At 37.5% G+C, this 21,897-nt stretch overlaps 1 protein-coding gene across 1 annotated transcript; it reads right to left on the reverse strand.

Annotated features, from left to right (window-relative positions):
- Positions 1–184: 184 nt before the first annotated feature.
- LOC105033057 (protein TPR3) lies at positions 185–11,309 on the reverse strand. The gene is made up of 27 exons (XM_010907709.4): positions 11,172–11,309; positions 10,637–10,752; positions 10,356–10,535; positions 10,099–10,212; positions 9,858–10,016; positions 7,801–7,978; positions 7,594–7,717; positions 7,361–7,476; positions 7,058–7,220; positions 6,823–6,932; positions 6,642–6,711; positions 6,456–6,529; positions 6,256–6,351; positions 6,080–6,175; positions 5,832–5,959; positions 5,500–5,734; positions 5,240–5,404; positions 5,081–5,170; positions 4,790–4,936; positions 2,942–3,052; positions 2,665–2,844; positions 2,359–2,487; positions 2,189–2,284; positions 1,858–2,046; positions 1,613–1,779; positions 538–827; positions 185–434 (listed from the first exon to the last, which is right to left on the reverse strand). Exons 2-26 carry the CDS (start codon positions 10,714–10,716, stop codon positions 617–619), a joined length of 3,408 nt encoding a protein of 1,135 aa, XP_010906011.1. The 5' UTR covers positions 10,717–10,752; positions 11,172–11,309; the 3' UTR covers positions 185–434; positions 538–616.
- Between the last annotated feature and the right edge of the window lie 10,588 nt (positions 11,310–21,897).

Consider the following 21,897-nt stretch of genomic DNA (forward strand, 5'->3'; position numbering starts at 1 on the left):
ATGAAAACAGCTTTTTGTTTGCCATCCACTAGCAAATATGTTTCCACATCATTGCTTCTTGTTTTCATTAGAATTCTTGTGATGAGCTACCCCAACTCCAATAAATGCATTTGGTGATCCTAATTCAGCAGTAACGTTTTCTGCAACATTTCCAGCATAACAGGCATTGCTAACAACAACAAGAAGCAGCATAACAGGCATTTCAAGCCAATAACTATGATAGAGAATTTGCAGTTAAACAAACTCCATCCAACTCTCATCCATGTCAAAGAAAAAACTTCTCAAAATAAATAAACAGCATAATTTTACACTGAAACTTTTACCACCTAACTGGAACACCACACCAAAGCAAAGCCTAACGAAACCCCATAGTTACTTGAATCTAACCATCTATGCCTGCTCTTGGAGGACTATATATGTTTTTCATGCCCCAACTGCAAACAAAGAAAGAAAAGGAGTTAAGGTCTCTCAAGGATAAAATAAGTTGATTCGACACAAAATGCTTTTGTAGGAAGATGGGGCGAATCAGCAGCATACCTCAGTTAGCCATTCATTAACCATTAAGAGTAAAAACATGGGAAGAGAAAAGGTTAAAGACTGTTTGCAGCTTCTTCCATCACCTCTGCGGTTGGTCTGAGCTTGAGGCTCCTGCAGGAGGTGGCGTGGACATGCTGCTTGCTGACCCATTCTCAGCAGGTGGAGCAACTCCCCATTTTCCTTCAGATTCTAGTGGCTCCAATATGTGGACACCACCATCTGTCAGGCCTAAGGCAAATTGATTGGGTTCTGATGGATGTGCAGCGACCACAAGTGGATGAACAGTTGTGCTGGCATACAGAAACACAGAGATCAGCAATAACCTCAAATGATGACAATTCATTAATGTCTACAACCTCAGCAGGCATAGCATTACTAGACTAAATTGCCGGCCTTTTATCTTGCAGGTCATATAAATAATCAAGACATGCATAAATAGAGCATATCAATAAACAATGGTTATAGTCATAAGCATATACCAAACTAAACTGGACAGTATAGGACTTATACCGTACCATACTGGTATACAATATGGAGGATATACCAACACTCGGTATGCCAAACCAGCCCCATATCAACATAGTAACAGGTTGGCACTAATACGGGGCCTGATACTGAGATGATAAACCTTGGACATAACCATCAGACTTGATCTAGTTAAATCAGGTGGGTTTATAATTTCCTCATTCACCAATTATTTGCAATTTAGTTGTCAGTGTTGGTCAGTTAAATTGCTTTATATTCTTAACCACATCTTTCTTTTGATGTTAACCACCTACAGAATGGACAATGGAGCAATAAGGAAAACAAAATGGCCATGTGAAAAGAGAAGTGACCCCATTCAATGAGTAAAAGATAGCATGCATCATAAAATATAATAGCATACAGTTAACATCACTAGTACTGCTGACTAATAGCAAAGAAACAAATGATTTCCATCCCAATTTTTGGCAACCAAAGAATGCCAAGCACCTACTATGCTTATTGACTGTTCATCGGCCAGAAGTGCACTAAGAGAGAGGAAAAATTTCTCCAATGCAAAACGATTCTCTGACATAATATTTAATATAAATACCTGATATTGGCAGGGAGATAAGCAGCTGGAAGAATCCGACATCTCGGTCTGAGGTTTGCAGCACTAAGTATGCAAATGGTTGCATCCAGGAAACTAGCATATATCAACTGACTGTCGCATGAGAATGTGGCATGCGAGATAGGTGCAGAACCATCATGAGGGACCCACTAAAAGACAAAAAATCATCACCATATGGAGGCACAAAACCGGTATTTCCCAAATTGCCAATCTAAAAATAAGAATACCTTATTCACACACTCAAGCTTAGCAGTTTCATATATAGCAATCTGGGTCTCATGTACAGCTAAGAAGTGTATCTGATCCTGATGGAACTGAACGCGTGTATCTGATATACTGGATGAAGTCCGCCCTGAGGGTATTTGCAAAATTCTGCTCCTCTGTTTCTCCCATCCATCAGTTCCCCACACACAAATCTGCAGCAAGAAACCAGATGTCACGCATAAGTCAGCCAAACTCCAATGTATCATTGGTTGATTTTCATTTGCTAGACAACATAGCAAGTGATGATAAAAAAGATGGTCCCACTGCACCATGAAGTGAATTTCCGTCATTTACCTGAGCATCAGCTCCAGATGACACCAATACATTTAATACATTTGAGAAGGCAAGACCAGTAATTCTTTTTGAATGGCCTCTCAGCTTGCTCTTGACCTGAATAAGATAAATACCTTAGCATCAGAAGCTGCTTTCCCATCAGATTCTACAAACAACTTTTGTGGGAGTACCTCATCAACTCGGACATTATAGATCTGAATTGTGGAGTCATCCATTCCTATAGCAATTATATTGTTGTCCTGAGGATGGAATGCGAGAAATGTTGCAGCTGGTGGTGGAGGCATGAATGTTGTCATGGTCTGCACTCGTCAAGGATAAATCAAAATGGTTGACCTTAAAGACAAGGTAAAATAACAGGATCCAAACACTGACATGGCATGTTTCTTAATAGTTGACAAGCCTATCTTAAACACAAGGTGAGATACTAGGACGTAAACCTTGACATGATATGTTTTTTAACAGCTTTCAAAGCCTACCTTAAATGTCATCATGTTGAATAGGGAAATTTTTCCTCCTGATGCTGACATGACGTAAGAATCATTCTTTGACAAAGCAAAGCAGGGAACTGCTTCTTCAGTATTTGCATCAGTTATTTCATTAGTCATCAATATGCCACTCGGAGGTTGCCATAATTGAGGGGTGACACTTGCTGTTGCCTACAAAATGAGGCATTTGTGTTAAAACCTATCACCAATAGTTCTAATTCCTAAGTAAAAGCTCGGCATGGCATGGGGCAATTATCATTTTCTTTACCTTTCCACTCGAATTCCGCTCATTGCGAGGCCACTTCCATAGCAGATGAATGGCATTGGATGCTAGAGCCAAGATAGCAACTCCAGAATTGGTATAAATCAATCTTACAATCTGTAATAGCGAAAAATCTGATCAGAACCTTCAAATGTTCCTACATGGTAACCAGCATATCTTGAAGCCATAATGGTCAAAAAGGAAAATAATGCCCAAGCTAAGATATCAGTTTTCAATGTCTGTTTGTATGATGTGAAATAAAAACATGAATCAGAAATGCATATTTAATTGTGCAGAAAAAATACAAAAAGCTACCATCTGTACTTTGCATTAATTAATTGTGCAACTAAAATACAAAAGGATAGTGATGTAAATCAGCACAGAGCATGGGGCACCTTGATCCCATTTGTTTTTTTGTCTTACAGGGTCATAACCACATTATGTCAGAAACCACAATCTGGATCTCATAATTTCTAGATCTTACAAAATACTCATACTTGATCACTCCTTGATGATTGGGCCTATAAGAAGTAAAGATATGATTTTGAGGAAATGAAAATGAAAAGATAGACAAAAAATTGAGCTCATAATTGCAAAAGCGTCCTCAAGAATAGCAAGACTATATCCGAGTCCTCAACAAACTATGTAGAAAAAGGGGAAGAAACTAGAAAATAGGCTGAAATCCCATCTCTTTTCTTTAGTAACTTCAAAATAACAATTCTCCAACATATAAAAGCCATAATATTTTTTTTTGGGAAAAAGAAACCTAAAATTAGTCTGGTCAGCTAATTTAACTGTAGGAAATATTCAATTTAGATATAGGACAGGTGTACGTTTTGGCCAAAGAGCAGCATTCTAATTTCTAAATATATACTGGACTTGTAGATAAAATGTGTTGATTAACATCAAAGTGCATCCACCAAAAACAAACACTCAAAGTGCAGGCATGAAGCTTTTAAAATCCAACATGTTTCCATACTTGAATCCTGTTTTCCAAAAACATCTTGATCTGTCAACTACTAAAAATTCCTTGTTTCCATGATTCATTCTCTTCTGCATTATTTTCACTGTTTTTTCTAAGTTTTGAACTATGCCTTTGAATAACTCGTGTATTCTAAATTTTAATGAAGAAATTTTCCCATTAACATGTTTCAACAGTTCAATTGTCTTAAATTAAATGATAAGTCTCCAGTCTGAAGATGAAGACATGCAACTAGCAGTTACAAAAGTGATAAATAAGAATGCTCCAGCACATGATTAATCAAACATATGCAGAGAATCCAACATGGATGTGCATTCACAAGTGAAAAGCAAATAGAAAAAGTATTGGAGTCTGCTAAATGAAGTGATAACAGTAAAACCAGTAAAAATTTCAAGAAAACTATTCGTGCTGAGGATAAAAAGTACAATATAATAACATGAGTTAAAAATAAGATTAATGCAATTGCTTATTCATTCCCATCTTAATGAATCATGTCTCCAAATCTACCACGAACATATCATAGTGAATGGAGAGCATTACTATAAACTGGAAAATAATATCAGAAAAAGACCTATTTAAAATCAGGCATCATCTATGACCTTGTATATGACAAGAACTGCAAAAGTAAACCTTCTGCCTCAATAAGCACATGTGCCTACAGGTGTAGCCTTGGAAAATTAAAAGATAAAGAAAATGTAAGAAGCAAAAAAAAAAAAAAAAAAAAAAAAAAAAAAAAAAATTGTGCCCTCGATTTGAATAATAGATCCACAGCACAGTTACTAGGAGCAGCATAGATCAATTTTCAAACGGATATTGAGAGAGATAATTCTGAAACTATTGCTAGCAATATAGGCAGCAAGTTAAAACCAAACCTTGCTTGTTCTCAAGTTATCCATCAGCCTCAAGGATCGACATTGAGTTGGTTCACTGATTTCTGTAAGCTTCCATATCTTTGATTTGTCCATAGATTCATCAGTTAGTCTAGGTTTTACATCCACCATGTTTCTGTTGTCTCCATTCTATCAAATTGAATATGAAGTTAGTGTGACAGAGTTTGTAGATTGCTTTTGAATTTGAATAATATGGCATGGATTTATGAGCAATAAAATTATAATTTAGAAAAAGCTACATAATGAAATAAAAAGCTAGAGATATCAACAAACCATTCCAGCTATAGCCACTGCAGGAGCAGCTCTCTCTGTTATTCCAGAACTTGTTGCAACAGCAGCAGCAGATAATGGGCTTGGTATAGGCTGCATAAAAAAAACAATAAGATATCTTCTGCATCTGTCAAGCAATAATTAATCAGGCATAAGAACTACCTTTGTTACCGACTCTGAAACAGCCCTTGAAGTATCAAAAGAACAGTTTTCAAATGTGCGCAACAAACGAAGTCCATCAGTATTTGCCAGGATTTTGATCCCATTATCATGTGTAGAAACAGCCAGCAATGTACCCTCCTTGTTGAAGCGTATACGTGGACTTGCCTACAAAGACAGAAATTGAAATCCAATATCAGTTCGTGTTTTTCCCCAACAATAGTTCACTAAAATAAACGATGAGATGCCGCAAAATAACTTACTGGTAGACCACCATCAGCATCAACAGTCGTCAAAAGATTAGTATTGTCCATATCCCAGAACTTGATTACAAACTCATCACCAGCAGCCAAAAACCGATTCCTAGTGGTATCAAATTGCACAACGCCCAAAGATCGTTTTCGAAATCCTTGATAGGTCCTCTTGACAGCTCCCTCACTTTCATTCCATTCCACAATGAATGATTCACCTTCTTTGCTGGTCCCACATGAAAAGAGCCTACAAAAATTATTAGAAGAAACTTCAGTTGCTAGAAACCATAATTCAGAGGATCTTGAATTTTCACTCCAACAAAAACTGCCAGCCCAGAAAAAACCTGGAACCATCAGCACTATAAGCCATTGTAGTACACCAGTGACCTGGGGCATCATAATCCACTCTGGAACCCAAATTGTCATATAACCATGCCTTTATTTTTCCATCTAATGCTGTTGAAAAGATGAACTACATAATAATAATAAAAAAAAAAATTAACACATTGTCAATGATAGTGATTATGAAAAACAACAAAACAAAAGCAGGTTTTGTTTAACTTGATTTATAAATCATCAAAGGATTTCTTACCTGAATGTTCTCCTTGTAGTGCGGGCAAACAGAATAAACAGGTGCCTCATGACCTTCAAAGGCATACTGTCTGGTGCCAGTAGTTGCATCCCATACCTGACAATTTACAGCTAGAGTCACTAGGTCCCTTAGGGATATCTGATTGTATATACTTCTGTCATACTTTAAAAACCAACCTTAATTGTCTTATCATCTCCGCAGGTTATCATGCATAGTTGCTTATTAGGATGTGCAAATGCAATATCATTGACGCCACCAACATGAGCATCAATCTGTAATGTGAAAAGTAATATAAAAAGAAGACATTAATAAAAAAGCAACTAAAATAAGCAGAGATAACAATGGAATCAATATAGGTAGTTTGTAATTTTCATACTTCTAAGTGCTGCCTGATGTCATCACCACTATGATAAGAATATATTTGTACAATATGCCTGGAATAAGCAACACCTAGAAGACGATAAGAAGGTATTAATATGCCAAAGTCGCTATGAATGTTATCATGCTTTTGGGTATAGATAATTAGTTTTGAAAAAAGAAACTTGTTGTTTTGTAACCTTACCAAACAAGGAGCCATCTGGACTCCATATTATGCGGTTAACTGATACAACAGGTTCCTTGACCAGAGAAGCCTGAGTATCATGGAATTAAATATCAGATTTTTGCAAGAATATAACAGTTAAGTATGTCGAAGCACAAGATGGGTCTGGAATCCACTTTAGTATCATATAGAAGGAACAAACCTGTAGGGATATAGAACAAGCTCCAAGTTCCCAAACCTTGAAAGTCCTTAGAACTAAACGCTCCCTTGTACCAACATCCCATAATCCAATATCACCCACATTTGTACCAACTAAACCATGACAGAAGCACAAGACAAGTGCCAGCATGAGTAAGCAATCACAGAAGCTACTCCCTTTAATGAACCCTAAAGGAAAACAAAAACATGGTACTACTAAAACAGTTACAATAACACACCAAGGAGAAGGGTCTGCTGAATTGGATGAAAATCCATGCTCATGGGAGTCGATCCCTGACTCAGTGTGCGTGTAACAGTTTTCGGCAAGTCATCCAGCGTGTACATAGCCTGACTATGATTCTGAGGATATGTAACTGGCAATATATTTATGGGAAGATTTACCTGCATTAAGTGTTGAGTCATCAGAAAGAAGGTCAGAATAACTAAATAAACAAGACACCGATTCTAGATGATATTTAAAGAAAAATACTCCTATGCAGAATTAGATGGTAATATAATCAGGATATAAGCATTTAACAAACCTCATCAGAAATCCCAATGGGCCTTGTTCTTTTGGATACATGATCAGAATCTGCTGATGGGTAATCTATAGCAGGGTTAGCAGTCGGAGGTGTTCTAGGATGTTTTAGAATTGCAGCTACATAAAGATTTAAAACAATTCAAAGCAAAAAAACAATCAGTTTTGCCAATCATAATGATATCTATAACATGTTGCAGTCATCTTCTACTAGCATAAATTAGTAAGTGATGTTACCAGGATTTGTAGGAGCACTAATTCCAATGGCACCACCAGAGACAGCTGGATGAGTTACACCTACTGAATTAGACATCCAACCAGCCAAAGGTGCAGCAACTGGTGCTGGCGCAGGTTGAAAAGGCTGAAAACCATTTATATCAAAGTATTTTAGACAGATGTGGTGAAGAAAAAAGGTAGCCTACAAATTTAACTTAGTTTAGTTACCCCATGTGCACCCAGGGGAGGAAAACCTCCTGCTTTAGGTATGGATCCAAGCAGTGGGTTATTTGCAGGTGATGGGGCCCGTGCACCATTTGGTTGTCCACAAGAGTGATCAACAAAAAGGGTTTTAATATCAGGATTCGGCCGAGGGTTCTTGCAGAGCTGGTGCTGCCAGTTTAAGCTGCCAAATCAAATAATAAAATCAACCCCTTTCAAAACCCAATATAGATAAATAATATTTTAAAGCCAAGATATCAGTTGCATTCAATGCTAGAACAAATAAGTGACAAATTAAAGATTAGCTTTCATATGCACTGTCAAAGTCTTGCAAGTCATTCACCAAAACAAGGCTTGCAAATCAGAACAGAACTTGCCCAAATATCTCATTCATGGAAGCAAGCACCAGCAAGTTAGTTGTGTCAGCATGAATGTGCATGCACAAACATGCACATAAACCACATATATAAGCAAGCAAAAGCATAAATATGTATACATAGGTCTAGGAGTTTCCATGTACATAATCGAATGCCTATCTATAGTGTTAAAAAGCATGAGTTCAGGCCTCTGGGTATGCCATTTAACCATATTGGAAATTGAATTTTGTTGCTTATCAAAACTTTATATAGAGTAGAGTAGGTCATAAACATGAATTAACTTGGAACAATATATAGTTCTCTTAATGGACAAGAATACTATTCAATTTTATAGATGGAAATCATCTCTCATCCTAATCCTCTCTTTGCTAACTACCTGCCTTAATCTCACTCTCTCCAAATAACATTTTTTTCATTTTTCATCTATATTTCATTTCTAAACAAATAATTATTTTGCATATCATTTTGAACTGCAACATGCATCGCACACATGCCCATATAGATTAGTATGTGCATGTGTTTGTCTGTGTTTCGTGTGCATGGAAGGAGAGTGATGTAGTGCTGGAAGTAAAAAACAGCGAATAGACAGCAAAACAGGGGCTAAATTTCAACAAGATGGAAAAAGGAACAAGAACAATGGATTTTAGGGTTGGAAACCACTAACTTCTGAAACAAGAATAAGGTGGTTGCTTAATTTGAGTCTAAAAGACTATTTATGCCAGGGTTACAGCGGTTCTCTAATCCCATCCCTTGATGATAAATAACCCCAACTAATCTTAGCCATCCAAACTCATTAAAAGTCACGTGCTAGTCACATGACTACCTATTATAACTAGACACATAATTTGTGACCATAAACTAAACTAATCAAAAGAACAAATTAAAAGCAGCTAACTAAGCAAACTCCATGAATTTTCCTGCATCACATGGTAAGCCAACCTAGATGCAAATCTTAAAAAGTGGCTTCGTGTTATTTGAAATAAAACAACCAAAATAAATTCAAACCAAATTGTTGAGTCATCATAAATCCCTAACCCATCCTGCTGAACTATTCAAGATATTTCTTATTTTGGAGGCTAAATTTGATGACAAGCTGTTAGCAATTGGAGGAAAGTTAGCCCATGGGTACATTTGAAGCAGGAATTGTGCAATGCCTACCATTGTGGAGCAAATTTAATGAACCCCAAATTTTACATGTTATAGGCAACTTGAAACATCACATTTCACAACATTGTCGAATATATTCTATGGTCATCATGAAATGCACTGCATATTGCTTTGAAAGTATTTATAAGGTAAAGAATATCTTAATAGAAGAGGAGGAAGAATCTTGACCTTCTTTTTTCATTTCTTTGTTTTTTATCATTCTTCTTTTTATCTTAAAGTTACTTACACTCTTTCACAAATTCCAAGCAAATAGAGAAAATTTTAGAAGTAGCAATTTGATTTAAGGAGGGATCAAAGTATTTGTTGCAATTATGAAGTCAAGTTTATATTTTACATATTTTTCCTTCTTTTCATGTTCCTTTGACCTAGATTTTTATTTATTTTTAACTATTATTTCATCAAAATCATCTAAAAATAAGATATTAAGTACCACACAATTCATTACAATTCTTTTAGTACATGAATTTGACCACCTGCTAGTTAGACTACAAAATTAAAGAATAGCCCACTGAATCTCACCTTTGATTAATGAGAGTGCGCAATCTGGAACTTTTTAGTGTGGGAAACTGCAGTTTGTCACGGAACAGAGGGTTTGCTTCGATCAGTTTCTTAAGCTCAACAAGCATTATTGCTCTTGCCGATTTTGTATCACCATATTTAGAAAGTTGTTCATTCTCCCTGTGACACATGCACATTGCTGTCCATCAAGCAATCATCCACTGAAAGAAGAAGAAAGAAAATTGACATTAAATCCTCATACCTGAAGTTCTCTAAAGTCAGAAGTTGCGTGATTTCCTTAAATAACTCCTCATTGAATGAGGCAAAAACTTTCAAATCCTTCACAAGGATGTCAACTGCCTTCGCCCGATCATGCCTAGATGTAGAAATTCCATTAAAATTTTATCTAAAAATGTTTTCATGCATGAGATAGATAGATAGGTAGATAGAGAGAGAGACAGAGAGAGAGAGCTTCAAAACAAAGTACAAGAGACAGAAATTTGATTATATAAAGCTTACTTATCCAATGCTTCGAGATACTTCTGCTTCCGAATTTCGAAGAAAATCTTCATAGAATAGCGATTGTCGTCAACCTTGGTAAAACCAGAGAGGTACCGTTCGACCTCATCCCAATTACCATTGTGCACTTCGTCCTCAAAGTACTTCATGTTAAAATAGAAACCAGACTCCTGCTCAAGCCTGTAAAACCAAAAGAAATTAAAAAAACGCAGAGTAACAACAAAGCAAACAAAAAGGCACCATCATCAACCAAAGATTGAATCTTTAACAAGTAAACGCACTTGTGAACAGTCTCTTTGAACTTTTCCTCATCAAGGAACTGCAGGATCAGGAAAACCAACTCTCTACTTAAAGAAGACATCGTGCTCCCTCAAATCTCCGCCTTCAAACCTTAAACCTTCACAAAAACCAAACAAGTCAATAGATCCTCTCACAAAAACCGTTAAACAAAGATAACGACCCCATCTTGGAGTCCACCGCAGATCAGGAGTTCAAGAAAATATAAAATTCGGTTCATCGGCGCATTTCCAATGAAGTTAAAACCAAAAATAACCAAGAAAACAAACCGACAAAGCCCAAAAAAATCCTGCCTCCAGTTTACAGAAGAGATCTACATCGGCGACAGGAATCGGGGCCCAAAAAGCTAGGTTTTTGATGGATCGGCATCGCCAAAGATGCTTCAAATAGGTGGATTCGAGGAAGAAAAGGATCGAGAAAAAGAAGGGCGGAGGAAAAAAGGGGGAAAGAACCGAAACTTATAGACGAAGATTCCACAGAAAAGCAAGAAAAAATTGGAGGAAAAAAATCAGAGCTCACCTCCAACAGCCGAAGGCCGGGGAGAGGGAGATCGATCCAAAGCGGCACGGTGAGATTGACTCCTTTCGCTACAATTTATAGATAAAATAAGGAATAAAATTCCACGAAAAATATCCCATCTATGGCTTAGAGGTGTCGGATTTATAGCGAGCGAAGACGGGAGGCAGAGAGCAGACGATAAGCACGATGACATATCATTGATAAGCCTCTGGACCTATAATAGCATAAGCTATGACCGGTACCAAGGAAAGGTTTGCGGTGGGCCCACATAAGCCGGCGACGTTTTAATTAGACTTTACCGCAGAAGAATCTGCCACTCTGCCTGCTATAAGATGTGAACCGATCGGCTGTCTCGCTCTACACTTAAAATAATGATACAGATCAATAATAAAACGAAACGTGTCGACTCTTTTAATTATCTTTTGGCGACAGCATATGCTGTATCCTGTTTGGAGTGAAGGGGCGTCTCAAGCCTTAAATGACAAGAGACGAAGGGGACTGATCAGCTGAGTCGTCTCAAACGTGATACAATAATATCACCCAATCATGACGTAAAACGTATTCATTTGGATTATTATTGTGATTGCAGCGAAAATTCTACGGTCGTAAGAGGGCGTCCCGGGGATAATACGACAAAAGAGTCCGTCAGCGACGTTCATAATTTCGGACATGATGCTAAGGATAACTACGAAATTGCCACTCCATTTGAGTTAGGTCAGGGTATGGCGTCACGTGCAGGGCACTTGGACCCTTTTGGGAGCGTCACGGGAGGTGGGGGGTACGGCAAAATTAATGATCTTGGGAAAAGTCTACGTCACGCCGATTAAAAGATAAAAAAAAGGCGATATAAACGCGATATATGGGAGAAAATTGGACGTTAGAATCGTTGCAATCCGTGCGACCTTTGTCTGACTTCGGCTGGAGATTTTTTTCAAGAAAATATTTCTCCCCACTTTCCTCCCTGACTCACTGGCGTGACCGACGGTAAGCCCAGGAATAACATCAAGCGTGAGATGTTACCGCGTACCGGCGCTTCACTTGTCTTTGTTGTGGTTGTCTCTTTCCCCTTTTATTATCCCTCTTTCTTGTTTTATTATTGAGGGAGGGGGCCTAAACCTTCCAAGCAACTCCAGCAATTATCGCGAACGAGTGCGCGTGTTTCACAATGTCCACAAAGTTTATATGGCTTTGTAAGTGAAAAAAATTATATTGAAAAAAAAAGATTTGAATTGCTGATCATGTTTATGAAATTAGTATGCTTTATATATACTTTAGGAATCAAATATGATAAAATATAATACTAAAATATCATAATTTTGAGAAAAATATTAGAAATCTGATATAGTATAATATAATGACAAAATCTCAGATAGATACTAGGAACTTGATATAGTATAATACAATAGTAAAATTCTAAAAGGTATTAGAGAACTGATATAGTATAATACAATAGTAAAATCTTACGATTTGATACATATACTAAATATAAAGATGACCATCGGATCCTATGATCCAACAGATTGATATGAGCTGATATATCAAGATTCGACATACAATATATAGCAACTGTAATATCCAAGATTTTATAATGGTCTGATATGCTAATATTCTGTATGTAATATATAGCAATCATGATATCTAAGATTTTATAATAGGTGAGATTTTGATAATTTTAATATTAGAAATATCAAATTCAGCAATAATACTATTATTTTGATAGGCATCATGTGTATGATACCTTATTCCGGGTTGATCTAAAGTGTGTGGGACTAAGCAGCTTGTGCATGCTTTGCACTTATCGCAGGAAGATCAACGTACACACTTGTGCTTTGCACATACCCTAGGATTACCTTCTCTTTTTTATAAGGTATCCCATAATTCGGTTTCCCTAAGGTCACCTATCCTAATAATACTCTTCCCAATCATGCTTAATTAAGGAGTTTTAATAAGATCCTGTGTGCTAGCGCTGATATGATGACACTCAAAGAAGAGATACTTTCTTCTCCTCACCCTTCCGGTCTCTAGGATATTGCCATTGGTTGGTTGTCAAATTTAGCCACGCACCATCTTCCTTATTTCAATTTTTCTATTTTTTTCATTATCAGCCACTATGGACAAGGTGTTTGTTAAGGTCCTCAACAGAGCCTAGATCTTTGGCCGAGGTTGTGGCCACCCTTTTTTCACCGCGGTCTAAGCAAAATAGTTGCCACCCTATTTTCTTTCTATCTTTCCTCTTCTACCGGCCAATTGCCATTGTTAGCTGCTATAGTGACCTCTTGCTGCCGTGGGATGCCATCTTCCTACCATCGTAAAATACCACTTTCTAGCCACTTTCACCATGGATTCCGCCCTTCCTCTGTTTTGACAAAGAGAGAGCCTCCCTCTCTCTCTCTCTTCTTTCTGTTTCTGTCTCCTCTCTCCTCTGTCTTTTTTTTTTTTTTTTTTTTGTCCCTAGTTGTTATAAGGAATTAGTAAAAAAGATTAAGGAGATTTGGGCTCCAATTGGCAAAGCTTTTGGACTGGAAAGTACTTTCTGATCCTCCAAAAGTACTTTTGGATAGTATAGTAATGCTCAGTAAAAAATTAAAAAGTTATTTTGAGTTTATTAAAAAACTAAAAAGATCTACTTAAGAAAATCTCCATTTTGAAGCTTTTCCTTCTAGTCAACGTCGGAAAACTGTTTTGATTTAAATAAAATTTTTTTATAATTAAAATATTTACTAACAAAACTCATAATTACATCATATATCATATCATATTATATTATTATATTATAAATATAACATAATAAAATAATAAATTAATATTATGATGCATTATCTTATCACAATATAATATAGTATAATATTATATTATATTATATTATATTATATTTACTAATATAATAAGATAATATATTGGATTATATTATATTATATTATATAATTATATAATAATAATATATTATATAATATATTATACATTATTATGTTATAACAATGCATTCTAATATAATAATATTTAATAATAATATAACATAATTTGTTACATTATAATCTATTATGATTATAGTCCATTATACTATATTACATTATAGTTATAATAATATGATATGGTAGTATAATATTATATTATATTACATTATATTACAATATATGATAATAACATTATACAATATAATAATATTTTAGTATATAATAATATTTATATTATAAACATATAATATAATCTATTATAGTATTATTATACTATAATAATATAATATATTTTTTGTATTAATCTATTATTAGATTAGATTATAATCTATTATATTATATTATATATGATATTATAATTCTAATAATGTTATATTATATTATATCATATTATTGTATTATATGATAATAATATTTATAATATAATATTATTTTAATATATAAAAATATATTATATTATATTAGTCTCCATCTATAATATTATGCAATATTTTTTATTATCATTTTATCATACCAAAAGTACTTTTTTATTTTTAGATATCAAATATATGTTAAAATTCTACGGTATTTTATAAAAATAATTACCAAATAGCAAATAGTTTTTTGTAAAACTCTACTTTCAAAAGTTTCAAAAACTCTACTTCAAAAAGTTTCAAAAACTCTATTGCCAATACCGATCTCAAATATGGCCTTAGTGGTGGATCTGTAGTAGGGTTCAATAGAGGGTCCTAGTAATTAATTCTGTAGGGGAGTAGCCATCTAGAAAAGAAAGAATTGAGTAAGATATTTTACACACTGATTCTTAAATTGAGATATGGACTAAGTTGAGTTTGTTATTAGTAAATGTAAGAATCTTCAAGCATTGCGTGCGCACGCGCGCGCACACACACACACACACACACATATATATATATATATATATATATATATATATATATATATATATATATATATATATATATATATATATATATATATATATATATATATATACATGTCTTATGTTATATTTATAAATTTTTTATGACTTTAGGCCTGTTGGCTTTCTTGGTGAAACCACCATCGATATTGTAGCTTAAATTTTGTGAGAAAGAGCATATGCTGTTAGCATAGTAAGAGCATGCTGTTAGCATTTTTTTCAAAAATAAATCCTCAAAGCCAAGAATGACTTCCATTGTATGATGATTTTCTACATATCCTTTGAACTTTTAATTGCAGCAAAATTTTAAAATTAGGTTGCATGACAAGTTATGACTAGTACTTGTCGAGTTTGGAGCATAGTATGTCTGATGCTCGTTAGACAAATCCTTAAAGCCAAGAGTGGCTTCTATTGTATGATGATTTTCTACATATCCTTTGAACTTTTAATTGCAATAAAATCTTAAAATTAGGTTACATGACAAGTTATGACTAGTACTTGCACGAGTTTGGAGCATAGTATGTCTGATGCTCATTGGACAAATCCTTAAAGCCAAGAATGGCTTCTATTGTATGATGATTTTGTACAGATCCTTTAAACTTTTCATTACAGCAAAATCTTAAAATTAGGTTGTCTGGCAAGTTAATGACTAGTACTAGCACAAGTTTGGAGCATAGTATGTCTGATGCTCATTGGACTTTTGATGGAATATTTTCAGTATTAGTCGTTAATCATACATCAAGATGTGCAATAGATGCAGTATTTTAGTGTCTAAGTGTCTATGCTCCCATCACACACCTTCTCAAGCACCTCATCAGGCCTTCAAAATAATTCAGAAGCATAGGACCAAACCCATCTCCATGAGGCCATGAGAGGAGAGGTGCACGCTCAATTAAATTTATTTTAATGCAGAAATGACTTAAGTGTCTCCACTAGTGTCCGGGAAGGCATAGAATCAAGGCTGTGTGGATTAATGGCCTCCCCTATCTTTGGGTGTAGTTCCAATATGATTCTTTTGAGCAGGTCATGGGCATCATAGCTTTGAGATATAGAAGTGGCGGACGACCATCCTGGCTCTGTACACGGTGGTGACCAGGGCGATTTTGCTAGCACCTCCCGTGCCCCACACAGAGATCACGGTGTGCTGGGACTCCACATCCATTAGCCATCTGATGAGCAGATCTGTGTGCTTATCAAATCCCACCATCTCCTTTTCCTGGATGAAATGCGCTGATTCTGTGAGGTACCGGCTTTCGTTCGGACTAGGCGATCCTCCTATCATCCTAAAGCCATATCGTTCTTTAGTTTCTAAAAGCCAATCAAGCTCCTTCTTGATGAAACAATGTTAGAGAGGAGAGGAGCAGTACAGGAGGTCCTCCCCTAAAGAAGAAGAGAAGAGCGTTGCCATTAAATTTATTTTAACTCCGTATTGTTTTAATGTGCATCATTAAGTCAAGTCGCATCATCAAATCCCGTCATTAGCTTTAACAAGAGATCTTGTCAGGTCATTAAATCCCTTGAAAAAGGGAATTCTAATGCTTTACTGTTGGACGTGCTTTGTTCCACGTGAAGGCAATCCAAGCATGCACAGTATGGTACGGTACAAAAATTATACTGTAGAGGATCTGCTCCTTTAGAAGATGAAGAAATAAAAAAATTTCATGAAAAAGACATTCATAATTGATCCAAATTTTTTTTATGATATAATATTTGCATCATAGAATAGTGTTGTGCAGCTCAACGACTACTATCAAAAGATGGATGATCATTTAATAAAATACATCATGTGCGATATATAAGATTATCTTGTTTGACAGCTGTTTATCTTCTAATGACGGTCATGGAGTGCCATACAGCACCCTGCCATGCAAATCATACACTACAGAAAATTCATGCTCTTTATGATTCCTCACTAGCATACATGCCACACGCATATTGGAATTGTTGAAAATTTGAGTGGCGTGGGCATGGGTCCAGTTTGGCACTAGATCGAGTTCAATGAGCAAAACACTAGCAAAGAATTATGTTTATCAAATGCTAAATTATGTGCCCAATCCAAACTTAAATCCAATTCAGAACTATATATCTATGCAAAAAGGCGACCATAAAGTAATTGAGTAGTGGTTAGATTTTGACTTCTTGTCAAGTATTTGCTTGGCCATTTTGGATCTATCCAGGTCCTCTTTTGAGACACCAGCACCCACCGGAACCCCTACTTTTGACGTCATCATAAGGATGAAAAGAAGGGAACCTAGGGACCTTCTTGAGATGTAAAGGGAAGTGGACATTATTTCTTACATGGAATGCATAAATATATTTGTATATAATAGAAAAATCCTGGAGTCCAGCGAGCATGCACGATCCCACGAGGCCATGAGATTCTCGTGAGCAGTTTAAAAATGGAAGATAAAACGGGAATCCAACACACACTGGGCTCCCTGGAGCCTGAGGTACCATCTCTTAAGCGCTCCCCATAAAAACGAAGAAGGAAGAAAGAGCACTGGGAGAGCAGCAAGGCGCAGGTGCATCACAGGTATTGGACTTCCGTGAAAAAAAACGTGTAATAACTAATAACGCATGCTGTCGCGGGAGGACAGTATTTGTTGTTCCATAATGATTGTAAGCCAAAAGAGAGTAATTTATACGGAATGAGATTTTTTCTCTCATAAGATATTTTTTAAAGAATAAAATCGTTAAGGCCTCGTGTCATGGATCAAAAATTGAAGTAAATAATATCTCACGTATGTGAAATGGAGATTGACTCATCCAAGCCATGAGCCTTTGACCACCATGAGACCCCATGTCATGGGCTGCAACATGTGCGCCAATCTCCCTTCATTAATGACCAGAGGCTCTTCCCCGTCATAATCTTGGTAATTAGTATGTCGAGCTTAAAACATATATTTTGAGATGTTATCCGTCTCTGTGCTATTTGCCTCTATCACTAATTCCCATGCACATCCATGAGATGGTTTGCATGATGAGATGAGTAATGCTATATAAACTTGAGCAAGGATCCTCTGCAGTGCACGCGATGCACTGCATGGTGTGGTGCATCGCACGCACCATCTATCGCACGATGGATGGTGCACACGACTACATACAACACGCATCACACAGCTGCGCGCACGTGCGGATGTGCACGTAGTGCACTGTACCGTATAGTGCACAATAGAGGATCCACATGCTATAAACTTTGGATTCCATCAAATGTAGCAGCCCACAAAGTTCAAGGCCTATATGCACTAGAGACATCTATATTTCTTTGATGCCACTTGCATTTTTACAACAAAGTGAGTAAAATTCTTTTTAAAAATGTTCAGTACATTTTCTTACAAAATTTATAGTTTTATTTCCCTATTACTCTTGAGTTAGAGCTCAGATTAGGTCTCCATATAACTTGGACCCATCCTTGATTTTTTTTGTTTTTTTTTATTTTTAACCGAGCTTTAGACCACACCTATGCTTAAGAGGTAAAGATGATGGTTGTGATGAATTTTCAAAGTGACCTAATCATCTTGGAAGGAGACTCAAAGATTATGATATCCTAGACAAATGGTTATTATTATAGAGATAGCCTGCCGGCCGAAATAAATCCTCTCTTTGGGGCGCGTCTTGGATGACTTGGCAAATCGCACTAGATGTGGGCTCGGAACCTCGACCCCATACCCATTTCAGGCCATCAAACTCAATTATCCATGTGAATGAAGCCCGAACTGATATCCATGGCCAACAACCTGATCCGGAGGTTAGTGGGCAGATCTCTCTTCAGTGAATGATCAAAGCATGGCCCAATGGCCTAATGAATCAGATCTAATAACCTACAAGTTTCGGCTAACAACTGATGGCTTCACCTCTTTATAAAAAAGGTATGAAGGGGACCCTGAGGTAGGGGACAATTTTTAGAGGAAGAAGCTATCTCTCTCCCACTATTCTCCTCTTTTTCTCTACTGCTCTCGGGCTTTAGCAAACTTTAGCATCGAAGGATCCCCTACCTGAAAAACCTCGATGAGTGCAGACTTCTATTGCAGGTTTTCTCTAGTATTTTGGATCCCAGACGGTGTCTAGCTCCAGCCACGTCAGCACTTAGTAGGAGTCGTGCAATAACAGATGGTGCTAGAAGAAGGGCCTAAGCCATTTTAAGAGAAAAGAGAGCATGATGCAGATAAGAGCCCGCAACTCCATTACTTCTTATTGGCAATCTCCTCATCGTAGCCAAAGCAACACCGTTCGGGGGTCTGTTGCTATGCAACCCCCCATCATGATGGACCCGCAATCCCTTGATATCTTGGTCTGTCAGATCTAGGCACTAACTGGTGCTATACAATAGCTCCAACAAATGGCGGATGGCAACAACAGGCAGAGCTAAGTCCTTGAGCAACTCCTTCCTGCGTATGTGGCCATCTCACTCTAGGATCATGGAATCTGCCCTTCGATAGCATTCTCATTGTACTCCTACTCTCGTGCCCTGATCCTCCTCCTGTCAGAGTCGAGGGGAAGAGGCTTGGTTATGGAGCTCTCCCTCCAGTGGGGATTTGACCCCGGGTTACTCACCTAGGCCCGAAGGTTGCGTCAGGAGGAGGAGCTTGAGAAGAAGGTCTGAGATATCGAGCGCCGTCTTGGTGAGGTCTAGAGCAGGACTCATCGGGACAGTAATAGTATCAACTTCAACTCCCAACCCCCTTCTCTGTAGCTGTTTTGAGTGAACTGATTTCGAATCGGTTCAAGATGCTTTAGTTAGAGCTATATGATGGCTCCTTGGATCATCTCAATCATCTGGAGGGTTATAGGACCCTTATGATGCCGTAGAGTACCTCAGATGCCCTCCTTTATCTCACTTTTCCAGCCATCCTCAAGAAGTCAGCATGGACATGGTATTCAGGACTCTAATCTGGATCCATCTACTCCTTTGAATAGCTTGATAGGCTATTTGTTGCTTACTTCAGTAGTAATCAAATTCAGTTGAAGAGTACTAATAGCCTCCTCTCTATCTAGCAGGAAGGGCATGAGTCGCTCCACAACTACATTACATGCTTTAATATAGCTATGCTAGAGGTGTGCAACCTTGAAGAGTTAGTGGTGATGTCAACACTTAAGGAGGATTGAGGAATGAGCACCTCATCTTCTCCTTTGATAAGATCTTTTCGAGGGACTATGCTAACTTGCCAATCTATGCCCGAAAGTATGCATAGACGAAAGAAGCTCGGATAGCCTGCAAGCAAGCAGAAGGAAAGAAGACCCCTAGCAAGAAGAGGGGTCAGGAAGATCCTTGGATGACTCAAGCCAAAGGAGAATCCTCCTAACCATCGAAAGGCTATAGGCCGAGGAGTCTATCTTAGACAGCTACACTCCTCTGTTCGCCCCTTGATCCTAGATCCTGATGGAGATCAAGAGCCAGAAGTATCTATGGTGGCCTAAGCCAATGAAGGCTCCTTCGGCTAGAAGGACCAAGAGGAAGTACTGCTGCTTCCATTGTGACCATGATCACGATATTGAGGAATACTTCCAACTCAAAGATAAGATTGATGTCCTGATTTAAAGAGACTACCTCGGTAAGTATGTTCAGGAGCAGTGGAACCGAGCCCCCAAAGAGCCATCATAAAACCATCCTGACAAGGAGAATAATGGCAATCGACCAATGGCTGGGGTCATTGGTGCAATTTTTGGTTTCACTGGTGGCAGGAGGTAGAGGATTGAATTGAGCGGGTAGAGAGATGGTACATAGGCGATATTATTTTTTTTTTTTGATGATGATTTTCGAGGGGAGCATACCCCTCACAATGGCACTGTCATTATATCACTAATGATAGTAGGCTGTAGTGTAAAAGAAATTTTAGTGGATAATGGAGGTTTAGTTGACATCTTGTTTTATGATGCTTTTTAAAGAATAAATTACCTGCCAACTGACTAAGAAATATCAACATCCCACTGGTTAGATTCTCTGGGGATCTAGTGACTGTGGAGGGCGAGATAACTCTTCCAATTTTCGTCGGGTAGAGGATGCAGAGTTGGACCATGCGATCAACCTTTTTAGTGATTCTAGTCCTCTCTGCCTGTGATGCAATTCTTAGGTAACCTGGGCCAAATGCTCCCCAAGCTATCTAAATTTCCAAACAAGGGTGAAGCCAATGAAATGCAAGGAGATCAAAGATTGGCTCTTTAATGTTTTTCGGTGAAGATACAAGGGAAATGCCTAGCAGGGGCCCTACTAATTGAAGGCCATGAGGAGCCAAAGGAAAGTCGAAGTGGGCTAGTTGGGCAACTCATTGCAGTCAACCCCCCCCCCCCCCCGCCAACGATCCAGGCAAGCCCATTGAGCTCGGGGCATAATTGGCATCAAACATTAGGGATGGACTGGTGGTGTTGCTACACATCCATGAAGGATGTTCTCACTTGGTCAACATTAGACATGACAAGTATATCTTCTGATCTTATTATTCATAAGTTGAGCATGGACTCGAGCCATCGTCCTATTTGGCAGAAGAGCAGGAGTTTTGCCCCAAAAAGACAATAGCCCATTGAGGAGGAAGCATGTGCTGAATTGAAGTGAAATCAAATGAGGCTCAATCCCAATAAGCATACCTTTGACATAACCTTGGAAAAGCTCATGGAGTTCATGATGACCCAACAAGGAATCAACCCCAGAGCAAATAGAGGGAGCGGGAACCCCTTGCTGGACCATACATGTAGATGAGGCTTCAAAACTCTGGAGGATGTGGGGCTAGACCGATCCTAGCAGTCCTAGAGGAGCTATAATAAAATACGCACTTTAGCTTGACTTTAACATTTCAATAATGGAGCTCAATATGAAGCATTGTTTGTAGACCTCAACATCGCCAAAGAACTCAAGATA

The sequence above is a fragment of the Elaeis guineensis genome, chromosome 1 (assembly GCF_000442705.2).
Source record: "Elaeis guineensis isolate ETL-2024a chromosome 1, EG11, whole genome shotgun sequence".
Taxonomy (NCBI): domain Eukaryota; kingdom Viridiplantae; phylum Streptophyta; class Magnoliopsida; order Arecales; family Arecaceae; genus Elaeis; species Elaeis guineensis.

Coding starts and splice junctions, on each gene's coding strand:
- LOC105033057 (XM_010907709.4), bottom strand. CDS start 10,716: ATGTCTTCTTTAAGTAGAGAGTTGGTTTTCCTGATCCTGCAGTTCCTT. Junction 10,213..10,355: donor TATCTCGAAGCATTGGATAA/GTAAGCTTTATA, acceptor TTCTACATCTAG/GCATGATCGGGCGAAGGCAG. Junction 2,845..2,941: donor AGCGGAATTCGAGTGGAAAG/GTAAAGAAAATG, acceptor CTCATTTTGTAG/GCAACAGCAAGTGTCACCCC.